The following is a 25304-nucleotide window of genomic DNA, read 5'->3' on the forward strand; positions in this document are numbered from 1 at the left end:
AATACAGCATAGATGTGTATGCTTTACTTAACTTTTTACTGACGTGTCGTATGGAGATTGACCAAGACTATATAATAATTTCTTGACCAATCACTAATTGACACCCAAGTAAATGCATCAATTATGTGTCAATTTTATTTTACTTTTTACTTGATGCATCAATTATGTGTCAATTTTATTTTACTTTTTACTTAATTATCATCACGTGATTGTTTGGGAATAATGTCCCAGGACATATAATATTTTCTCATCTCTCATAACCACCAAACTGTACCACTTGCTTGAATTCCCCCCACCCCCCAAACATAATTATTTCTCTCCCTCACTATTGATTTTTAGTTGTTTTATTATTATTATTATTATTTTTTAGTACATTTAACTTCAATTTGTTACATTCAAGATAAATAAAGTGGCGTCCTTTTACAAATAGCCACTTTGAGTGAGTGATTGATGAATACATGGAGAAAAATTATCAAAGACATCGTATCATTCATTAATTAAATACTAGTTAAATTAATACTAACATGTAGTAATACGACCACTGAACTAGACCTATTCTTAGTTACGTGAAAAAATATATTCATTAGTTGACCACATTGATAATATGATATTTTCGGTGCAAGGAAGATTTTTTAGAATACCAGGGTCAATGATGAGAATCTTTTTTTTTTTTTTTTTTAGTTAGTTCGGGATGTTCGGAAAGGCATAAACCCTTAAGGCCCCTCAACAATCTGACTAATCTCTGAAGACCTGATAGGGCGTCTCCCCACTTGGGTCTGGTAAGTCACTGCAGGGGTAGCGGAGGCTAACCACAAAGAACACTTAGCAGGATTCGAACTCTAGAATTAGGCTTGCTAAGCTTCAAAGTCCAGTAAATAAACAGTTGGGCCATATCCGAAGTGGATAAATGATGAGAATCTCAATACATAATATTGCTTGATGGATGATAAGTCGATAATATATATATATTTTTTAATAATAATAAAAAAAAGCCTCTTAAACACGTCCAATGTAGTTTAAGAGAGTTGTATACAAGCTGATCACAATGTGGTCCTCATGGTATATATGGTGAAGATCTTCTTGTTGTAACCCATAAGGAGTTTTGAGCTTAGAGAATTTGCTAATTGCCATGAACTATGTCTTCTATTTTTAAAGTACAACTCATTTTGACATAAATCCATGAGAAGAAGATGCAATCTTCAGAAAGTGTATAGTTATATATATGCAGAAAAAGAAACAAAATATGAAAATCACTTGTCTTATACTTAATATTAGATCAGAAAATTTTGAAATGATTGGTCGCTGAGTCACATCATATATAAGAGTCTACCTGAAAATACATTTGTGGCCTATAGAAAATACCTTTGGCTAACTAAAATTGATAACTGTAATTGAATACATTTGTTTTTTTTTTTTTTTTTTTACAAAAAGGAATTATTATCTAGATATTAACATATATAATGCACCCTAAAATGCATGAATAGCTGATAAATAAGAGAGAAGTGGACTAAGTTGGTACCAACCATTGAATGGATTTATTTCTAAGTAAGTAACCTCAAATAAACAGTATCCTGAGATGAATTTTTAACTTTCACAGTTTCTTGTATGAGATGTTGTGGTGCTTTTCCACCATGAAAAGAACATGTATTTCATCAAATAATCTATATATGGACACATTTAGGCTAGTCAAAAGAGAATTTACATATTGGATGAAATATAAACTTCTAACAGATTTTATAAAATAGAAAAATTTAAGCTAAACTTGTGTTGGTAAGGCATTTAGGGTATGACAATATTACCCTTTTCATCACTAATTAAGAAGGTCAATATAGTGTACATACGCGCCCTTTCTGTAGAAATGGACATATGAGGTGTACTGCCTATGCTGTATGAATCATACTTTCGATAAATTGAATAGTTTTCGATCAAATTATTCATCGTTGTAGGAGTACTTACCCATCAGAGAAGCAAATCGTCATTGACCACTCTATGGATCAACAAATTATTGAACCATTTGTACAATTACACAAACACAGCACACATAGTCTCCAAAGAAGAATGACTTGTCCATCAAAATGTTTCATATGAAAAAATGCATGGTGGGTATTGAAAATTGACATGTCCTCTCTATGAAGAGGAGTGAGATAGCAAGACGACATTAAAATCCAAGTACAGAGATGGGCACCAATCCTTCACTGTGCCTAATGAGATAAAAAGGAAGAGGAATGACAATGTGAGTTGGTAAAGTCAGTAAATCTCAAATTAGGCTCCTAAAAACATCAAAAGTAGACATATTACAAGTGGGATTGGCAATTTGGCATATCTAGTCATGGAAGGTCCAATACATAATATATACATACATATATATATGTATGTATACAATCTTATATCCCTCACATAAAAACAAATTGTTGTTTTGAATGCCAAGTGCTTCTCCTTTTCTTACCATAAAGATGAAATCTATACTAGGTAAATAGGGGCTGGAGTCACATGCAGTGGTCTTCACTTTTGCAATAGCATTAGTGATTCTGTTATATATAGTCTGAATTCTGTATGCAACAGAGAAAAGATTAAAAAGGGAATGGAAAAGAGAGGGAGTATTGTTAAGTTATGAGAGGTAAAACTTTATATATTCTCAATTATCCTATAATAATAATAAATAGATAAACTTAATATATTCTCTGAAAAAACACATAAAAGATAAAAAGATAACTCAATGCTCACCAAAAAAACAGAAAAAATAAAAATAAAAAAATAAGGTAAAATTATCTCCAAATACTAAACATATAAGTTATTTATATCCATACATAACCAAGGTCCATGGCCTAGTGTTATTTCCTTTCCTTCTAAAGTAAAAGGTGGAGGATTCGAGTCTCCCATAAATATTGTGGGAGTTTCTTGTCAGGAAAAAAAATATATATATATGCATACATATGTATGTGTGTGTGTTTGTGATATATATATATATATATATATATATATAGAGGGAAAGAGAGGTTCTCGAACTGATTAAGATGTATAGACATTTGTACTGAAGAAGATTAAAGATTGAGTGCAACTTAGTCCAATGTTCCACTCATCCCATTAAAAATCACTTTCAGAGAGGTCCTTTTCAGATCTCCTTCTTCTACTCTCATCAGTCACATGAAAGTAAAAAATAATGAATGGTGAACAAAAGCCTCAGTCTGATGTGATTTCCCTCTTTAGCCTCTGTTTTGCTTCACCTTCAATACAGACCACCAAGAGTCAGATACATCATACATAAAACATACATGAACTCGAGAGTTAGAATTAAAAAGAGAACAAAATTAATTAGTACAAGAAGTTGGAATTAATTGGGGACATTTTGTTAATGCATAAAGAGTCACTTTCCACTTTATAAAAACCCATCTCCTATTGCAGCTCCTTCCCATTTTCAGCATCCTTCCCTTGCTGATTTTCCAGGAAAATAAGGGGGAGAAAAGGAAAGCCAGAAAACTTGATTTTCAGTCTTTAATTATCTTCTTTCATCTGCTTCATCACCAGGTTAGTGAGCTGAAAAGACTTGATCATACATCATTTTCTAGTGCTTCACCTCTTTCTTTTTGGTGCATGATCTATCTTTTCTTTGATGTCACAGGCTGATATATCATTGCATTAACATTGCTTGGTTGCTGAGAAATCAAAAGGAAAATATACAGATGGCAATATGGAATGTTACAAATGGTTGGGGATAGAATGAAGCTAGCTGCATCCATTTATAACATTCATGTCATAATTTTCCTATGAATTCTTGGCAATCAAACAAAGGGCTAATTGTAATGAATTTGTTGTCTGCATGTATATATATAATAGTAGCTAAATATCAGTTTGTTTGTTACATACTATGCTTGATTCAGCTCCAAAACATGGCGTTTCCGGATCAATCAAGGGAGATCTCTCCACAGAGAAAAATGGGTAGGGGAAAGATTGAGATCAAGCGGATCGAAAACACCACGAATCGTCAAGTCACCTTCTGCAAACGGCGAAACGGCTTGCTCAAGAAGGCCTATGAACTATCTGTTCTCTGTGATGCTGAGGTTGCCCTTATTGTCTTCTCCAATCGTGGCCGGCTTTATGAGTATGCTAACAATAGGTACTAATTCCTCCATTTTTAGCTTCTTCATGCCTGATTAGCTCATCTCAACTATTCATGGCCTCATCTTATTCTTTCCAGGCTACATATATATATATATATATATATATATATATGAACTATATGTTTTAGTTGGTATTAATATAGTTCAGTGAAGACCCCTTCTTTGTTTTCTGCTGTTGAAGAAAATAATAATATTATTATTTTGGGTAAGATAAATGAATTATATTTTATAAACTCTTGAAGAGAATCTTCTTAACTATGTTTTCATTCCTTTAATTTTGTTAAGAAATTAAGTAAATAATTAATAAAGATTGTATTTGTGATTTGACTGTCCAAATTTTAAGCTTGGATCTGCAATAGAATTTTTGAGGGGATTTAAGCATAAGAGCACAATCATTTTTTTTGAGCAGTTGAAATTTGAGTTCTTTCTAAATAGAGAGTGCTTGTGATCTTTCTTTTTTCTGTGATGTTTTTTTCTCCACCTATTTGGTTTTTCATTCTTTTATTTATTTAATGTTTTTTTTCCACTTGCACTTTGTGATCCCCTTTTAGTTCTTAGTTCCGTAGATACATAGATCTGTTTGTATAGTAGATAGAAACAGCATAAATGACTGTTGTAGCAACAAGTAGAGAGATTTGGCAAGGTATGCAGAAACTGTGAGATCACCCTCTCCTATCTTCCTCCATTGCTGTTTAACACATTGCCTGCACTTTACTTTCTCTTTCTTTCCTTTTATTCCTCTCTCTCTCTCTCTCTCTCTCCTATGTCATCTGTAAGCCTAAGAAGGCCTACAACAAAACTGTGCTCCTCTGATCATTAGCCCATTTTCTTGCTTCATTTTAGCACATCAGTTTACTTAACATCTCATATATACAAGGCAACAAAAGGCCTTTTTCTTTTCTTTTTCTTTTTAATTTTTTTTTTTATGGAAACCCTATTATGCTTTTGGCATGAAACACATAATTTTTTCAGGCCTTTTGTTTTTAACATCCAATCAAAACCAGATCAAGTTACATCCAATCACAGCCAAAATTAGGGTTTCTCTCAGTTATTAAATGTGTTGTAATTAAAAAGGGTGCAACACTCAAGTCAAAGATAACCAAACTAGGGTTTAATATTTAACAATTTCTTTTGGTTAATTTGCTACATATTACAGAAACTTAAATGGGTATTTCTTCAAATAAAATTGCCAGATCTCTCCACACTCTGCAGCCAATGAACACCCAGTTAGGGTTCACAAAGGTTCGTACACACATTCACACACATACACATACTATATATCATCAGGACGTGTGGTACATCTAGTTAGAGTTGAAGACATATTAGTTGAGCATAGCCTAATGGTTTTAGTCACAAGAATCTTTGGTCACGTCACACACGATTTTTCAGTTCTTGAAAATCTGACATAATGGTGTGTCATGATTCATCTACTTGGGGCTCTTCTTTTTCATCTCTCTGAATGCTAATTTTATCTTCATTGGTGAAAGAAAAAAAAAAACAGAGACCCTCTTGGGCAAATTTAGTAGTTAAAAAATATTCGATTTTTTTTAGCTCTTATCAGTTGAGCCTTTCACAGACCTTCTGGATGTTAAAACTAAAACAGCAAAGACTCAGAGTCCAACCAATGAGAATTGCCCATCTTAGGTCAAAATAAGCTACTCTAAACCGTCACCTCTTGACTGATATTGGCATTGGAGACTTTGGGATTTTTTTGCAGTTGTTTGTAGATCTTGTATAGATATATCTATGCAAGCTAGTCATTGTAGTGAGAGAAAGATATATATAGAGAGAGAGAGAGAGAGATTGGTCGCACAAAATTGTACCACAACTGCTAACCAATGAGAGGGTTCTGAGTTTTTGGCTTGTTTAATGCATGAGAAGTGTACAACAATGGAATGGACGGCCCTGATGCACTCAGAGTTACAGATAGGGACAAGACTGAATATTATATATTTATAACTTATTTTACTAATCTAATACGGAGTATGATATATCATATATATATATATGTATGTGTGTGTTTTTGTAACTCTGTAGTTAGAGGATGGGTAAAACTGTATGAACCATTTAGTTGTTGACATTGTTCATTGAGTAAAAGGGTGAAACTTGACCTAGAAAAAGGTTGAGCCAATCATATTGTGCAAACATGTGCCGGCATGGCAGAGATAGCCAATCAACGGCTCGACGAAATTAAGGTAAAAGCACATCGAGAATAGGGGGCTTTTATATCATATCATATCATATATGTTAAATCATACTAAATTACATCATCCGTCACGTTAAAACTTTGCAGTCTGAGTCGAAAGTCAGAACTTCAGCCAATTTGTGTTGGCCTATGCATATTGAGATATGTAGTTGGGTTGATTCAAAATATTTTCCATTTTTATCTTAAAGTGTCAAATAATGTAGGTGGCCACGGATAGAATGGGATAGAATTAGGCAATCTTTATTTGATTTGTTTGAAATTTTTTTGATATGCCACCAATAAGTTATTTTACTGGTCGAATTGGATAAGTAAATTGAAATTTTTCTTAAATATTTTATATTATTAATTTTTTTTACCATAACTCAATAGATAAAATTTCAATTTGTTATTATTAATTAATATATTTAAATGATTATTAAGTAATACATTCTTAAAGTCCATTAAATAATCATCAACTAATTAAATTTACTAATACATTATTTGAATATATATATATATATATATATATATATATATATATAAATCTCACGAATCGGATTGGATCGGACTCATGGATCATTAATTAATACATTCTTAAAGTCCATTAAATGATCATCAACTAATTAAATTAACTAACACATTATTTGAATATATATATAAATCTCATGGATCGAATTGGATTGGACTCACGGATAGAATCGAATCGAATTCGCGGATTCACGAATTTTTTGCCCACCCCTAATATAATGCATAACTTGAATGTATTAGGAGCAACAATAACAAATCTATTTAGTTCAGTTTTTTGAAAATATTTTTAAATTTTTAGGATGAAAATTTGGAAAATGTATAGAAATTTGTTTGGGTTTAATTATTTTTTAAATTTAGATTAAAAAATTATTATTTTGAGACAACTATCATTTTTTGAATAACGGGCCGTAATGCATCATCTTGCGAGTTTGAAAAATGAATGCATCAGATCTCAGATTTGATCTTAAATCTGTCTTTTGGATTCCCAAAAGTGTATATACACACAGTAACACATCACTCTCCTAATAATAGGATCTTAGTATTGGAAATTAGTCCCGGTAGATTTTTTTTTTCCCCAAAGAGTTTGTGTTAGGGATAATATTGTAAATGTATTAACCGCTACTTTAACCTTTGTTTTTATTTTATTTATTTATTTATTTTTCTTTAATAAAAATAATAAATAAATAGTTGGATGTTAACTTTAGGGAATAAACTATAGCGAGTCTCTCCCTCATATTTTGGAATTTGGGACTTCCAATTTTCTTGATGTCATGCAAGGGAATCACTTGGTAACTATGTACTTGTGCACGTGGAAGGTAATTTTACATGTATTCATTAATGAATTATGAAATATTAAGGGTTCTCATTATTAGAATATATTGTAATTTTACAATATATTCTAATAATGAGAACCCTTAATATTTCATAATTCATTAATGAATACACGTAAAATTATTTTACGATATATTCTAACCTTATGTAGGATTATCATATATAAATTTACCTTATATAGGATTATTATATATAGATTTACCTTGTATAGGATTACCATTTATATAGTTACCATATACATATATGATTTACTTGTTTGTCACACTAACTTATGAAGCACGGATATGGACACGGGATACAGGTACGATACGACACGGATACGGCAAGTATACGGCAATAAAATTATATATGTATATATATATATATATATATATATTATTTTTACTCAATTTCTAATTTATATTTAATAAACACAACTTTTAGGCCCATTATTTAATAAACACAACTTTTAGCCCCAAAATACAGCCCAAGCATCATTGAGCCCAAGCCCATTCACTAAGACAAATCTTACATGCAATTAGCAACTTAACCCTAATTGTATAAAGAATCGAAAGTCAGCGCACTAACACACTTGTGTACACTACCACAGTCTGGTGTATGAGAGAGAAAGCCACAGAGCAGATCCGAAGCATCATTCTACCAATCATTTCCTATAGAGAGATCTAAGAACAAAATGTTCAAATTGATTAAACTTTGAGAGTAGAATAAACACCATCAAAGTTCGGTGTGCAAAGGGGAACGAAGTAGATTTGATCCGAAACCATCTCGCCGATCAATCAGTCCGGTGGCTCCGGCTGTGGCCGGATAAATTCAGGAAGATCCCAATCGAGCTACACTCTTCTAGCCTGTGTATATATCTCTTTATTTATTTAATTTTTTTTTGACAAAAAATTTGAATCCCGTGTCCTATGTGTGTCACCGGCGTGTCTTTCGCAGTGTCCGGCTTAAAAAAATATGATAAAAAAATAGGACACCTCTATAGAGGTGTCAGACACGTGTCGAAGCCTTGGACACGCATGTACCAGTACGACCACCCATTCCCACGTGTCGGTGCTTCATAGCACATAACCCTTCCTATATAAACTCCTCTTGTATACACATTTTACACACATCAATGTAATAGAGTTCTATACTCTCTCTTTTATATTTAACATGGTATTAGAACCTTTTGATTTCTGGTAAACAATATACTAGTTTCTCGTAGTCATCGCCGGGGATTGCACCATTAGCCCCATCTTTGGTGGCGACGGTCAACCAATAAACTCACGTTTCTGCACTCTAAGATTTGCCTCATTCTCGGCGTCGACAGTCAACCAATAAACTCACGCTTTCACACTCCAAGATCTTCATATGCCCCGTTCAGGAAAGCCTCGTTGTCTAAGTCTTCTTCCGGGAAACCCAATTAGATGCCTCGTTTAGAGAAGCTCGGCCTGCGTAGGGATGCCCCGTATAGGGAAGCCTCGTTGTTTAATGAGATGCCTCGTTCAGAGATGTTCAACGTGCCGAATTAACTCCGTCACCGCGCCATCATGTGCCTCAAGTGATAATCCCACTCTTCCATGCCCTTTCACGCACACCAGCGGTAATCTTGCCCCTCAACGTGTCGAATCAGCTCCGTATAGGGAAGCCTCGTTGTTTAACGAGATGCCTCATTCAGAGATGCTCAATGTGTAGGATCAGCTCCGTCACCACGCCACCATGCGCCTCAAGTGGTAATCCCACTCTTCCATGTGCTTTCATGGGCACCAGCGGCAATCCTGCACCTCAACGTGTCGGATCAGCTCCGTCACCGCGCCACCACGCGTCAGATCCACGCCACTCCACATGTCAGGCCACGTCAACCTGCCACGTTGGCACCGCCGTGTCATTCTGCCACATTAGTACTGCCAAGGCAACAGGTGCCACGTTAGCACTGCCACGTCATCAGTTGCCTAATTAGCTTCTAAGACACATCAACAGCGGTACCAGCAGTAGTGCGTCACCTACTGCGTCAATCAGTTGCCATGTCAGACACAGTCAACAGCGGTGCCAGCAGTAATGCCACGTCAGTTGCCATGTTAGACACAATCAGCAGCGGTGCCTGCAGTAGTGCCACTTCAGTTGTTAATCGTGCCTCTATCTCATTATGGGTGAAAACCCATCTTCACCAAATCACTTCCGTCATGCCGCTTTCAATATCTCGTTTCCAAACTCAATTCCAAACTCAAGATGGTTTCATTCAATCCACCCTGATTTTGAGGAGGAGGGCTGTTAGAATATATTGTAGAATATATTATTATTATATTGTATAATATATTATAACCTTATATAAGATTACCATATATAGGTTTACCTTGTATAGGATTACCATTTATATAGTAACCATATACATATAGGGTTTATTTGTTTGTCATACATAATCCTCCTGTATATATTTCTTATACATCAATACAATATATAGAGTTTTCTCTTTTACATCTAACACTCATATCACCATTGTTTAAAAAAACAAAAATGACAAAGTAAAAAGAAATTGACGGAAATTACAAGTGAGAATCATGGTGGAAGCGAGGGAAGATATATGGTGGAGAGGGAGGGAGGGAGAGGGGTCTGTGGGGTGGGAGAATGTAGCTTTCTTAATAATTATAGTTTAGAATACAATATGGATCGAATTGGGGACAACAATTCTATTTTTTTTATTCTTTTCTATTATACATCATACCGATAAATAAGGACATTTTTCTCATGTTTTAAGTAAAACATATTCTTAATTCAAACATATCCAATGGTAAACAAGTGATTAATATTTTAAGTCTAATTTACCGATAATTTATAGGCTCAAATATTTGTTTTCATTTATATATGCTTTTTGATGTTGAAACATAATGTTTCGATGTTCCATTGACTTGAAAGCAGTTTATAACAATTCATTCAGTACCATTTTATTTTATTTTTTGAATGGTATTAATCCAGTACCATTTGTTCAGTACCATTTGTTGGCCTCTGACAAATCGTTCACTATGAATGTAGTGTCAAAGCTACTATCGAAAGGTACAAGAAGGCATGCTCAGGTTCCTCCAATACTGGTTCTGTTTCCGAGGCCAATGCTCAGGTACACTTCATTATTTAGTCTAAATACAGTATATAGTGTATATGTGATTTGATGTGCATGAATTGAAGTAAAAGCTACTGTGAGAGTGACTTGTATTGAAAGGCCACCTGAATTTTCTAGCTAAGCTTTACTTTATTAATGAAACTAACTAAAGCTATTAAACTGCAACATTATAATATATATATATATATATGAGTTTTTTTTTTTAGTAAACCCCATTTTACTATTTTCTAGCCAAAAATTTCCCTCAACTAACTTAGGGGGTTGTTTTTTGAATTTTTGTCAAAACTACCCCCCACTAACCAAGTCAATGGAGATTTTATATAATATTCCCGATTAGATGAATTTAGCTAAAAGTTTTTTTTTCTCTTATCTGGAATAATAATATTTTAACTTACATTTTTTTAGTTACAAGCATCACTGTACTGTAAATTAAAGAAAAATATTTAAAAAATAAAAAATTAATAAAATTTATAATTATAAATGCAACTACATATAAATTCAAATTTTATATATTTTCTCATATTATATATTATATATACCATTATTATATTATGTATATTTTATTCGAACTTAAGTACTTAACTATTTGGATAAATTATTATTTATTTATTACTCATTAAGGCAAATAGAGCAGAGGGAATAACATAATAGTACCAAAAGAAGCAGTGGGATATACAACGCGAGAACATAGTGCCCTATGTGTACTCTTAAATGAATTGTAAATGCGTAATACTTTTAAGAAACTCTTTCTCTCGTGACAATCATGAGTTTTATGTTTATTGATCATTGAATTTAGATAATTTTTGAGAACTGTGATAACATAAATGAATATTTTAATAAAAAGAGGTACGATCGATTGACACAAATTTATTTTGCCCAAGTTTGTTTTGCTGAAGATAATAGCCTATAATCAAAATCAATGGTATTCATGGGCTATTGTCTTCACCATAATAAATTGGTATGATAGTAATCTTTCTCTAATAAATCTCTCAATTCAACTATTAATCAGAAACGTCCAAAATCAATCACACATATCAGATAAAGAAACTTTTTGTATAGTCTCTCAAGAGTTATTGAGCAAGGAGAATGTTTTGTAAAATAGGTTTGATTTTTTTTACCCGCCAATTCAGAAAATTCATTTGTAAATCATATTATAACAAGAGATTGGTCAATAATAATACGGGAGTAAAATAATATTGTCTAAAGCCAAAAATTTGCTCATAGAAATTATAGTGGTAACTAAGGGCATCATATCAAATGCGTTTAACTTATTTTGCAAATTTTTTGGTGGGAGCAAATGGAGATGTATTTGATTGCAATGCCTTTGTTATCAGCTACAATTATTAACCCACTGAGTATGTGATGGCAATCATTGCAGTTCTACCAGCAAGAAGCCTCTAAGTTGCGTGTACAAATTGGAAATCTGCAGAATTCAAACAGGTAATTTCAAGTGGTATAAGTAATTGAGTACCATCATATGCAATTGTACTACCATCACTTTTTTGTTGTTGTTTTTCTAACCGTGATCATTAGATGGTTTTGGATTATCTGTCATTTGGTGGTTAAGCCTAATCAAAATTAATGTTCATATCTCGCACGGGCTAGCTCCATTGGTTCAGGAGCTGAACACAGGATCTCTCACACGAAGTCATGTGTTCGACTCTCTCTGAGGCAACGAATTCAAACTTATCCGATACGTGTGGTTTGCAGGCTGTTATACTAAGAGTTTATTGACAACTATAAGTTGAAAGAGTCAGTTATTGCGAGATCTCAAGTCATAAAAAAATATATATAAAAACAAAAAAAAAAAATTTCATATTTCTTTATAAAAATTTACTATGACACATTTGTTGGTCTAACTTGTCGCGCTCCAGTACCATCTAATAATTCTCAATACCTAACCCCCAAAAAAAAAACCTTTCAGGAATATGATGGGTGAAGCTCTGAGCACTTTGACTCTGAGAGAGCTCAAGAACCTGGAGGGTCGTTTAGAGCGAGGCATTAGCAGAATCCGATCAAAAAAGGTATTGATTAGTACCATTTGTACGTGAACATTTCCTCTAATCACATTGAAAAGTGTTACTGTTTGTCTCAAGCACATCGATTCTTTGATTCCTTCTTAACAACTATTTTTCTTTCTTTTTCCAATTACCAGAATGAGCTGTTGTTTGCTGAAATTGAGTATATGCAGAAGAGGGTAATTGTTCTTACTCTTGCTCTTGTGTGTGTGCTCTGCTTCTTAATTTGTCTTTGATGCTCCTGCAAATTAGATAACTAAACCAGTAATATTGGAAAACCTAAACCATAAGTGCCATATTACTATTAAGTCTCTCTACATATAAGAATGATGGAAGATGACTTCATTCCAAAATTTGGAATATTTTCTAAAATTTAGCTAAGAAACTTGCTTTTTTCAATTTATGTTGCATGGAAGATGACTTTTTTTGGGGGTATCTGTATATAATTAATTCTGAAGCATCCATGAAAGTAATGTCATAAGAATTCAATAAATGGTTATGGTCCTGATTAACAACATTTAAGTTCCAAAAATTATCATAAAAATCTGATTTAGATCAAGACCTTAAAATTCTTCTTCTTCTGCTTTAAAATCCCTAATAGCAATAATAATGTCCATCCCAATAATAGGCCAGGTTTCTGTAAAGAAATAATCTCCATATCAATTTTGACAAGGGCTTTTGAAGTTGTCAAATGAGCAATTACAGTTTTTGAACCAAAGATTGAAAGAGATGATATGGAACAAACTTAGAAATTAATTGACCAAGGAATGGTTTACCCGGACGTATCCAAATTATGCAGGAGACATTGGAAGTGGTTGCTTTCAGTTCTCAAGTTCATACTCTCCAGCCTAGCTCCACTCTAATCAGATACACTAACAAGCTTTTTCCTGTTGCTCCGGATACTGAAATCGTAGGAAAAAATAGGTTGAATTATGGTTGAAATAGTAGGAAAAAATAGGTTGAATTATGGTTGATCGCCTTCTTTCAACCAACGGACCCTAGCCCTTTTGCTTTGATGCTATAAAGATGTACATTTCTTTCCTGTCCCAATTTCACCTCATGTGTGTTTTAATTTATGATTTATTTTCTTTACTAGTTTTTAAAATCTGAGTTTGTATAATGACCCAATGGTGTTTGCTGAAAGGCATGATCTAGTGTACAACTTTCTACTATTGGTAGATATATGGGACAATTTTCTTTGCTCTCTCATAATTGAAAATCAATCCTATATATCAATGTCCATAAACCTTGCCCTCATCAACAATTTTAAGTTTTATTCAAATACAAAATATACGACGTTTTTTCTTCCTTTATTAATGAAAGTAGTACATTGAAAAATATGATGAAATATGGATTTATCTTATATTTTATAAGCCCTTAAACAACCAGAAGAGTTCTAAAAGTTTTATGTACGTACATTGATGAAATGTACTTTTTTGATAAGCCCTGCAGTTGCATACAGAAGCCCTAATATATCCTAAGATTTCATTTTAGAAACTTCCCTTTGTTCCAAAAGTTTTCTCTTATCTTATGTAATTGAAAACCTGATGTTAGTTATATTCTATCCTCTGACAAAACTCAAGAGTTTCTCCTAATTTAGAATTGTTTGCTCTCTGCTTTTACACTGCATGCAGGAAGTCGATTTGCATAACAATAACCAGTACCTCAGAACAAAGGTCTCTCTCTCTCTCTATATATGTATATATTATATAAATATATCTGCCTATCTATCTACAGATTTATCTAATTATAGTTTTTTTGGGTTTTTTTCGTTATGCAGATAGCTCAGAATGAGAGATCCCAGCAGCAAATGAGCTTAATGCCAGGAGGTTCTGATTATGAGGTCATGCCAAACCAGACATTGGATGCTCGAAACTACCTTCAAGTAAATGGGCTGCAAGCCGATCATCATTACTCCCGTCAAGACCAAATGCCCCTTCAATTAGTGTAAGAATTGTTGGCATCAACATTTGCACCATCACCAAGAAACATATGCATCCATTTCCATTCATATCACATTCAATCATTCATCATATATATGGATTTAACATATTCTCACATACGCCTAGCTTCAACCAATTGAACTATGTGCAGTACTTAGTTTCCCACATATGCATCAAATTTTGTACAAGGTGACAATTATCCAAATAATCCTGTACAAATATAGTATACTTAGCACATACATGAGCTTTTGGCTGCACAAGAGCTCTGTTTTCATTTTCAGAACATGCTTGAAATCGATAATTTGAACCTCTAGGAATGAAAGCCATAGTAAAATCTGAATTGATAATGTTTGCTTTGTGATTTTTCCGTCCAAACACCTTTGTTTATGGCTTCAATTAACCACCTGCCTTCTATTTCCTCATCCTGATGATGAACCAAGAGGTCCAAGCCACTCTTTTATATCGGCATGGAAGAATTATATTGATGTATGGAACTGTACGAAAACAGAGGACAGGCCTCAAAAAAGAACACAAGCTCAACAAAGTAGCCTAGCTAGACCACCATAAAACAAATAAACCATTATGGACTAACTATGCATTATGGACTAACTATGCACAGGGACTAATACTTTGTTTCCATTTTCTGCCACAGTTGATATGCTTAAAGGGCCGGTTATCTCTCTAGTTTCTACTTTCTGTGGAGGGGATCCAGTATTGTACAAGAAAAAAGCTACAGCTATCTTTGGGAGTACCAAGAAGCGGCAATCAGACTTCCTCAAGTATGGTCTTGATATTCTCTCATGATGTCATAGCTTCACTTAAGTTCACTAGACTCATAAGTGCATTTTCAAAGTACTTTATTTTATGTTTCATATATGCACTGTAATGTTTACATATGAACTTATTTAATATCTTTAATTTGTGTGATTTCTTTTTCCCTCTTTTGATCCATTTGCTAGCATGACTACTACTAAACATGCAGGGGGAGAATTGGAATTGTGGTAATTAATCTTTTTTTTTCCTGAATGAATTGTAATAATTTACTCATATGCAAACCCCTACTCTTTCCTTCGGTAAATGGAATAATAATACGAATTCGTCAAATGACTTTCTTCAATAAGAATTGTTACATGGCTAAATTGTACCTATCAAATCGTCACGTACCTGGATTCATGCTAAAAAAGTTCGTGACAAAATCCATAATTTGTTGTAAGCTAGAATAAATATACAACAGGGACACAAACTCTAAATGTTCCCATAAAATAAAATAATTAAAAAAATCTTACTGATGTAAACTTATTTTCTTTTCTCATTGTATTGTTGCAGAATCTGCAAAATTACATGAGTAAAACCTCTTAGGTTTTCTATCTAAGCAGTATCTATGTAGACAGCAAAAGCAAACCAAAAGACAGCAAATGCAGAACATAAACCAGAGCTCCAAATCCTCCTATAACTGAGGAAACTAAGAAATTATCTGACTCTGGTAGATATATGGCTTAGTCTAGTATATCCATAGGAAGGATATGACAGCATGTGAAAACATAGGATTCATGTAGCCGACCCCAAGTGGTTAGAAACTAGGCTTGGTTGTTGTTGTAGCAGATATATGGCCTATACTGAATTGCTAGCAGAAGGATTAGATTGTGTCTATGAACACAACATTAAAAAACCTAACAACATTTATATGCAGAAAACCTAAGAACATTGCCCATTTATACAGCAAACTAAGTATATAGATTATCATATGTACATGTCGCGCTCATTTGAACTGAGCCAGGTGGCTTATGTCCATCGGATATGTGTCAGTTGGAAGCAGAGCCTTGTATGCTCTTTCACCAACCGTAACATATCCAATCTCAGTAGGATGGAATGCATCAAAGAATGCCTGCTTGGTCCTGTCATTGCATGGAACACTATTCGGGACACATTGTCCATTACTTGATACTTTGCAGCAAGGAGTGCTTTTAAGTGGTGCATCTGAAAATGGACAAATGAATGACATCATATATATATATATATATATATATATATATATATATATATGCAAAAGAAGCAAATTAAGAGGTGCAGTTTAGATAAGAAGTTGTTGTTACTCACAATTAGAACGAGATGAAGGCTGAACTATGGAAATTCCGGTGGAGTTTATGTAGATAAATTTTGCATCAGAGTGTTGTTTATTGAGTTCATCAACTAGAATTGTAAGCCTTTTGTTGAAAAGTTGGACGTCATTGTTGATCTTATCGTAGCATGGAGATTTACTTGGTTGATGCAGAGCTATCTCCGCTGGGCTGCAACCTATTGCACCAAGTCCAAACAGTGCTACCTTTCTAGCTCCATTGTTGTACAAAGTCTGTGTATATCCAAAAATAAATAAATAAATAATAAATTAGGTTAACACTTAATGTGATTTGCCGTCATTACAGACGGAAGTCAAGATCGGGGTTAATTACATCATTCTTCCTATTAGAACCGTTACGTTGTGTTTGGGATCACCAAATACGCGTCTTGAATTTGCGTTGAACTAAATTTCCTTCATTTCCAAATCCAAATTGCTCGATTATGTATTGGAAATTTTTGGTATGATAACATATTTGTCCTTTCTAGGTTTGAAGCGAAGAACATAATCTTATGAGATTCACAAACCCCTACTTAATCATTTCAGGTTATTTTTTCACGTCGGCTAGTTGTGGCTGATAAAGTGGCCAACAAACCTCGGTAAGGGAGTGGGAGGGAGAGAAAATCACATTATTATGAAGCAACCCTCTTCTAAAAAATATGAATGTTGAAAAACAAAAAGGAGAAGATAGATCTGCAAGTACTGACCGTTATGTGTTGACGATATTGTTGAACAAGGGTTAGTGCATACTGGTCTGGAGTGTATGTTTTGCTAGTTGGGTAGTTCTGTGGCTGTAAGTAGTTGTTAATGTAATCGTTACTACCAATTCCAACACTGTACATGCACTTCTTCACCAACTCATTAGCTGATTCTTTATTTCCTAGTAAAGTAGCAAACCGCGAAATTGTCACTTGGTGATTTTGTAATTGCCTACCCAAGCTGATCACTTGTCCCTGTAACATGAGAAACAAATAATAATAAAATAAAAAATGAAAAAGTGCAATTTTATGTAATTTACTTTTATCAATTACACGCGCTAATTAGAAAATGAGTAAATGCTACTTTTGTCAACATTTGACTAATTATATTTGACAACATTCTATTAATCAATCCACGTCTCCAAAGTTGTGGGTCAGCAATTATGGGATCACCCATAACTATCTGAGCCAGTGCTGTGTTATTAATTTTAGAATTTTTATGTGAATAAAGGTTAATGTCATCATGACATCACGATGATATTAACTTCACTCACATAAATCAATCAAACTTTAAATCATTATTCTTGAAATTATATAAATTCGCCCTACAAATTTTTTTTTTTATATATAAATTGGTAATATGTACAAGCAGTGGTTCAATTAATTGGACAATGGGCTGAGGAAAACAAAGCTATTACAAGAAAGAACAACTTTTCAGCATAATTAATTGAAAAGAACAGTAGATCAGAGGCTCTTCATTGATTAAAAATTTCATGTTTATAACATATGGTTAAAGGTTTTACATTAGTTTGTTTTGTTTTCGTTTTTGTTTTTTGTTTTGTTTAATCCCAAATGGGATCAATATATATAAAAATTAACATACAATTAAGAGCATACACAGCACACAAGCATATGCAATTAATAACTTACCAGTGCTTGTCCGGTCTCATCACGAATTCCAGCTCCTCCCGATGCATAATTCACGCCGGTGAGTATATCCCGGCCTTTCGCAGTTGCAAAGGGTGGAATGTGATGGTCAAACCCTAGACGTTCAGCTGCAATGTAAGATACGTTAAATCAGCATGCATGCATAATGCCTATGGCAAGTGAGCACATATATATATATATATATATATATATATATATATATCTATATATATATATATATATATATTGATATCATAGGCAAATTAATAAATAAAAAACATGAAATTTAAAGCTTAGACATGTTATATAAATACGTGGAATAGGTAGGAGGGAGAAAGAGACCAATGATGTCCGGCAAATTTCGACCATTGCTGAATCTGCCGGTAACGCCATCATGAAAATCAATCCCATAAGGAGGGTAATTGGCTTTGGCAATAGTTTTAAGGCCATTGTTGTTGCCATTATCACATAGTGAGTCACCAAATACGAAATAACAAGGGACTTGTGGTTCGGCACTAGCCAGTGGTCCCAAATTGGCCGCCATTAACGTTATACATAATAATACCATAAACCATATCTTTAGCTTACAAGCCATTGTTGAAGAAAGCAATTAAAGATGAATGTTGTGGAAGAAGAGATTGGTGGGAGCAAAAAGGGGTATGGTTTGAGGAATGTTGAGAAAGAGAGAAGAAATATATATATATTTATGTATACACATAGATGGATGAAATTGTAAGGCCTAAGAACAAGCGGGTGCCAAGTTTAGTAACAGGAAGAAATGCTAGCATCATAGAATGGAAGACTCAGCACTTCTTTCTCTTGACAACACAATAAAGAATCGCATTCTATGGACATTAAGCTATTGAGTATTTTATTTTATTTTATTTTATTTTATTATTATTATTTTTTAGTTGTGAATCTGACTACATTCACGTGAGTGGAAGATAACGTTATTGTATTGATTACCCCTTAGCATATCATAGTTGGTTGAAAGGACGGACTTTCAAGCTTTGACAAGCTATATTCAATGTCTAGGTAAAGGTTCGAACCCACCACTACACAAATTCGTTATTTAATTTTGCACGTATTAAGAGGCATGTGGGATTGGTTTATTTTGCAACCATAGTCCAAAATGTTTGTAAGAGTTGACTATTTTGAAAAAAAATAAAAGTCTAATTAGTCAGACACTCTAACTACATATCATTTTCATTTTCTTTTTCTCTTTTTTTTTTATTTATTTTTATTTTTTTAAATTTTTTGAGAGGCAATCATGACATTTCTTGAAGTCAACTTGTTATTAACAATGTTTCTTGTATTGCTTAGCCTTTGCTAACATCGGCTCTTGGGCCTCTGTAGTTTTGTCCATATTTATATTGAAAATTAAACTTTTTATAAAATAAAAAAAATCCTAACATTTACAGAAAACCTAAGAACATTGCATATCAGTAAATCTAAGAACTTCAATTGCTTATTGTAGATATCTTCAAGTAGTTGGACCTGTAGTCCATTGGGCTCTCGCTCCAGTTGCAAACTTTTTTGTTGGGCCTGTTTCAGGGGCTTGGGTACCTATGTTTGGGGTTGTGGATTTATGATATTTGTTATTTTGTGGTCCTCTTTTAGTCCTTGTTGAATTGGGCCTCCTGCATAATTTTCGGTAGGTATGTTGGGGCCTTTGCTGTGGGGCTATATTCCCCCTTTTTTTACGGTCACGAAAAAAATATTGAAAAAATAAAAAAATAAATAACACTAACATAAAAACAGGCACTATATGCCATATTCCATATTTCACAGAAATAAAACCATAGCATAACTTCCAATTGATCCATAATATATATATATATAATTTTATGAAGTGACTGCTCAAACATTCCCAAAAAAAAATGACTGCTCAAACAAGTATTTTTATTTATTTATTATAAGTTATATATATAATATGTATGCATTAATTATATAGGATGGAATGCATCCTAGCATATATTGTTGTTGCATGCAGAGACGTAGCCAATGCATATTCCCCTCATTGTTTGCATGTAGCTGGCATTGATACTGAGACTTGATATTTCATGAAACACCAGTGTTCATCCAAATCTTTTTCAACTAGATCAACTCTTTGGGGTTAAATGCTCTCACCTTTTACTTTGGCTATAAATTCAAAAATATCTCTCTTATATATAGGTATTACTTTCTATCTTTGCAGATTATATAGTATGCTTTGTTCCTTGTAAATATAAAACCCTCATGAATGAATTGTTGAGTATTATGTGTTTTATTGAATGAATATATTTGGATATTTTATTCATAACTCCATCTAGTACTCAATAAGAAGTTTAATCAATTTTTTTGTTTGCTTAAATTCAAATATGTCTATATTCAATTCAGATATGATTTTAAATTTTTTTTTCCTACTGTTTTGATGTTTATTAGATTACTTTTTATCATGATACAAGAAATTATTATATATTAATTATGCATAAATATACATTTTTTTTTCCCCTGCGGCATCAATAAATTACAAAACCAAAGAAAATCCATACAAAGGAGAGATAGAAGGGCAGCTATATATATTCTCAATATCATGTTAATATATATATGCAGGGGAAGAATTGGAATTGATGTTATTAACTTGTATGCAAATCACTACTCTTTTCTACAATAAATAATTATTACATGGCAAATCAAATTGCGACAAACTTAAGAAAACCTAGAAAAAAAAAAAATAGCATAATACACAAGACTAATGCTATTGCGTGTTCGAGGAAGGATCAAATGTAAACAGTTTTACCTTCCATGACTTCTAAGTCAGCAACCTTACCATTAGCCAAGGCCCACCCAATTAAACTTGAGAGAAAACCTAAGAATATTTATTATTTTTATAAAAAACCCAAGAACATTTATATGCAGAAAACCCTAGAAAATTGCTTATTATACAGCAAACCTAATTACATATATTATATATCATATGTAAACTTTGTTCATTAGAGCTGGAGTTGAGCCAGGCTTCGTATGTCCATCGGATGTGTGTCAGCCGGAAGCAGAGAGCGGTATGCTCTTCCAGCGACAACCCTATTTGCAAGCTCGGTAGGATGGAATCCGTCAAAGAATATATGCAAGAGCCTGCTGAGGCATGGAGGACTTTTAGGGTCACATAGTCCATTAGAACTTTTTATTTTGCAGCAAGGATTGCTCGTAAGTGTAATACCTGCAAATGGACAAATAAGGGGTGTTTAGTAACTTTTTGGGTTTTTGTTTTGGCAGTCTCAAGAAAGCAGAAACATTAATATTAACCAACACACCTTTTTATTTTTTGTCCCTTTTAAAGAAATACCTTACCCAACCCGCTTTAGATTCCACTTTATGCTTATATATCATTTTCCTTCAGTGTGTGTGTGTGTGTGTATAGATGCAAAAGAAGTTAGAAGGACAGTTTATAGGAGAATTTGTAGTTACTCACCACCACCAATAATTGGAAATTCAATTGAGGAAATTCCAACCGTGTTTACGTAGATAAATTTTGCATCAGTTAGGTTTTGATTGAGTTGATCAACAAGCGATTTAAGCCCTTCGTTGAAAAGTTTGACGTAATGATTGATTGAATCAACGCATGGAGTTCTAACATTGGGATTCAGAGCTTTCATTTGTGGGATGCAACCTACGAGAGCAACTCCGAACAGTGCTATCTTTCTAGCTCCATAGTTGTGCAGAGTCTGTAATATATCCAAAAAAATACAAATAAAGAAGAAAAAATTAGTAATAGTTCCCCCCTTTGCTAAGAAGATAGAAACTGTAATACTGGAGTCCATATCCTTTTTTATTTTCAATGATTTTCAACGCACTTATATATGTTTTCAACACATTTCATCAACATTTCAACACAAAAACAGATGTAAGTGCGTTGAAAAACGCTGCAGCACCAAGGCACTACAACAGAGGATTCGGACGCTTAATACTGACCCTAAGGTGCTGGTCGTATTGTTTCATAAGGATTGTTGCATATTGCTCCGGAGTATATTCTCGGTTAGTTGAGTAGAACTTTGGCAATAAGTAATTGTTAATGTAATCGTTACTACCAATTCCAACACTATACATGCACTTCATTAGATGCTGAGCAGCCTTTTCTTTACTTCCTAACGAAGTGGCGATCTTTTCCATTGTCACTTGGTGATTTTGTAGTTGCTTACTCAAGCAAATCGAATGGCCCTGTAAGATGAGAAATTTTTTATTTTAAAAAAAAATGAAGTGCAATTTTATGTAAATGAAACCGACGTACAAAAATTAACATACGAGAGCATGCATGCACGGGCAGCTAGACATACCTGGTGTTGTCCAGTCTCATTACGAATTCCAGCTCCGCCGGACGCATAATTTACACCTTTGAGTACATCTCTGTCTTTTGTTTTTGCGAAAGGCGGAATGTCATGGATGTCAAACCCTAGACGTTCAGCTGCAACGGATGTTACATTCGATCAGCATGCATCCATGATGACTATGGCAAGTAACAGCAACAACGAAGCTATAACATAATCTTAGTGGAATTTGTTGTTTACTTAAGGTTTTTTTCTTTTTCTTTTTTCTTTTTTTTTTTAAAGAAAAGAGTATGAAGAAGGATAAAAAATGTTATACAGGCAGTTTAATCAATAGAAAAAAATTGGGAAAATGCTTAAAATTAGAAATTGTGGGCGAGGCATTACAGGGAAATCTGGTAAAATTTTAGTAGTTGAACAAAATTGCTGGAATTCTGTGTGAATTTTTTTATTTAATTAATTTGGCTTTTTACTATAAAAGAGTTCATTATTGGAGTTCTCTTGTGGAAAAGCAAAAACTCATTTCTTGTCAAAGGATTTGGCTTTACATGAACTGAGTTGATAATGAGAGTTAGGAGTCCGTAAAGAGATGATATTGTTTTCCATAAAAACAACATAATTTTTTATTTCACGTATACAGAATTTTAACCCTCAACCTTCTATTTTAAAATTTTAAAATATATTATTCTCCCCTTTTTGTATTTATTAAACTTATTATTTGTAAAAAGATTATTGGAGATCAACTATTAAAAGACTTTAATTCTGACATCGTAGGATGTCATATCAAGATATTGTTACGATGATCAAGCTTAAAATCTTTTAACTGTTGATTTCTGATAAAGATCTCCATAGTTGTTCTTCTTGATACAACGAAAATGGATAACGCTTTAGAAAGTGAATGCAGAAAAAAAAAAATTTGATGGAAATGGGCATTTGCTAACAAGAATCAAATAAACTAAATCGAAAAAATCGATCAAAATAATTGAATTTATATCGTAGACATGATGGTAAAATAAGGTGGAGTAAGTAGGAAGGAAAAACAGACCAACAACGTCTGGCATATTTCGACCATTGGAGAATCTACCAGTAGGACCATCAGAAAAATCCATCCCATATGGATAGTAATTGACTTTGGCATCAACTTCAATGTCATTGTTGTTGCCATTGTCGAATAATGAGTCTCCGAAAACGAAGTAACATGGGACTTGTGGTTCAGCGCGAACCAATGGTCCCAAATTGGCCACCATTAACGCTATACATAACACCATAAACCATATCTTTAGCTTACAAGCCATTAATGGAGAAAGCAATTACAGAAAAATGATGTAGAAGAAGAGATTGGTATGGCAAAAGAGGTGTGTGGTTTGAAGGGAAGTGAAATTAAGAAGAGAGAAGTATATCTATATATAGATACATATACATGAACGGATGAAGTTGTAAGGCGTAAAAGGAAATGAGTATAAAGTCTAATAATAGGAATAAATGTTAGCGTCCTAGAATGAAAGACGTACTGACCACTTCTTTCTCTTGGCAACAAAATAAAATAATGTATTCCATGGCCAATATGTAACACCCGTATTTCGTGTGATTAAAGGAATTAGATATTTAAGAAAACTAAGGTTATTTCACTTGCTAAGATAATTACATAGCTTCAATGGATTTATATTTAAAATTTCTAATAATATATTTTTCCTTGAACATTAGAGGTAAATTTCAGCAACATACCTACAAAATTTTTAACTTCCGGAACAATAAAAACGTGTACAGGGAAAAAAGTAAAAATAAATCAAACCTGTCTTTAAGGCAAGTAATCAAAACAAAATTACCATTTCCTGTTAATCACAGAATATAAATAATCATACTTTTACTAAAACAATAATTCTCAAATCATATGTCTAAATTTCAATAATTAATTTTCTAAGCACTAACATGTGTATCACATTCAACTTTATAATTCCAACTCACAGACAACTATATCCACTGAGGTAACTTAACAGTTGAATTAAATAAAATAGAATAGAATAGATATAATTTATATATATCCGGCCAGTTAGTCACGTTATCTAATACGTATATAAGGATTATCTGTAACGTTGAAATAATATATATAATTTAAAATGTTAACTTCCCTGCGTGAATACGAAATAGGCCTAAGGCGGATACCACAAGCTTCTAAACGAAGCTTTGTCTATTTAGATAATTAACATGGCGGTTTATAAGCTTCTATGAGAAGCTTTTGTGCTTATGTTATCATATTTATATATTATGCACATATATATATATATATATATATATATATACACACACACACGTGTCACATATACACAAGGCACATGTCATTTGGGAATATAGAGTTTTGGAACTTTATTTACGTCTTTTGGAGTTAAAATCATAATATTTTGAAGCAATGAAGTTGCACAAAATACTGAAGTGAACAGGAAAAAAAAAAAAAAAAAATTTCATATGCGGAAACTATCCTTACTATTTTCAGCTACCACTCTTATATAAAGAGGTACAATATCATTTTTTTTGTATATAAATGCCA

General features: G+C 33.2%; 3 protein-coding genes across 3 annotated transcripts; 1 reads left to right on the forward strand and 2 right to left on the reverse strand.

Annotated features, from left to right (window-relative positions):
• Window positions 1-3415: 3415 nt before the first annotated feature.
• On the forward strand, window positions 3416-14725 carry LOC132310657 (floral homeotic protein AGAMOUS-like). Its single transcript, XM_059808700.1, has 8 exons — window positions 3416-3525; window positions 3879-4114; window positions 10672-10753; window positions 12135-12196; window positions 12681-12780; window positions 12912-12953; window positions 14409-14450; window positions 14555-14725. Exons 2-8 carry the CDS (start codon window positions 3888-3890, stop codon window positions 14723-14725), a joined length of 726 nt encoding a protein of 241 aa, XP_059664683.1. The 5' UTR covers window positions 3416-3525; window positions 3879-3887.
• A 1295-nt stretch (window positions 14726-16020) lies between these two features.
• On the reverse strand, window positions 16021-19053 carry LOC132312367 (GDSL esterase/lipase At1g29670-like). Its single transcript, XM_059810747.1, has 5 exons — window positions 18801-19053; window positions 18462-18586; window positions 17541-17786; window positions 16815-17067; window positions 16021-16694 (listed from the first exon to the last, which is right to left on the reverse strand). Exons 1-5 carry the CDS (start codon window positions 19051-19053, stop codon window positions 16477-16479), a joined length of 1095 nt encoding a protein of 364 aa, XP_059666730.1. The 3' UTR covers window positions 16021-16476.
• Window positions 19054-21901: 2848 nt separating this feature from the next.
• LOC132279415 (GDSL esterase/lipase At1g29670-like) lies at window positions 21902-24059 on the reverse strand. Its single transcript, XM_059781386.1, has 4 exons — window positions 23805-24059; window positions 22772-22899; window positions 22410-22655; window positions 21902-22162 (listed from the first exon to the last, which is right to left on the reverse strand). Exons 1-4 carry the CDS (start codon window positions 24052-24054, stop codon window positions 21902-21904), a joined length of 885 nt encoding a protein of 294 aa, XP_059637369.1. The 5' UTR covers window positions 24055-24059.
• Between the last annotated feature and the right edge of the window lie 1245 nt (window positions 24060-25304).

Source organism: Cornus florida, unplaced genomic scaffold (genome assembly GCF_030987335.1).
Source record: "Cornus florida cultivar Cherokee Brave unplaced genomic scaffold, ASM3098733v1 CherokeeBrave_3.0.0_Hap2_Chr01, whole genome shotgun sequence".
In the NCBI taxonomy this organism is placed as follows: domain Eukaryota; kingdom Viridiplantae; phylum Streptophyta; class Magnoliopsida; order Cornales; family Cornaceae; genus Cornus; species Cornus florida.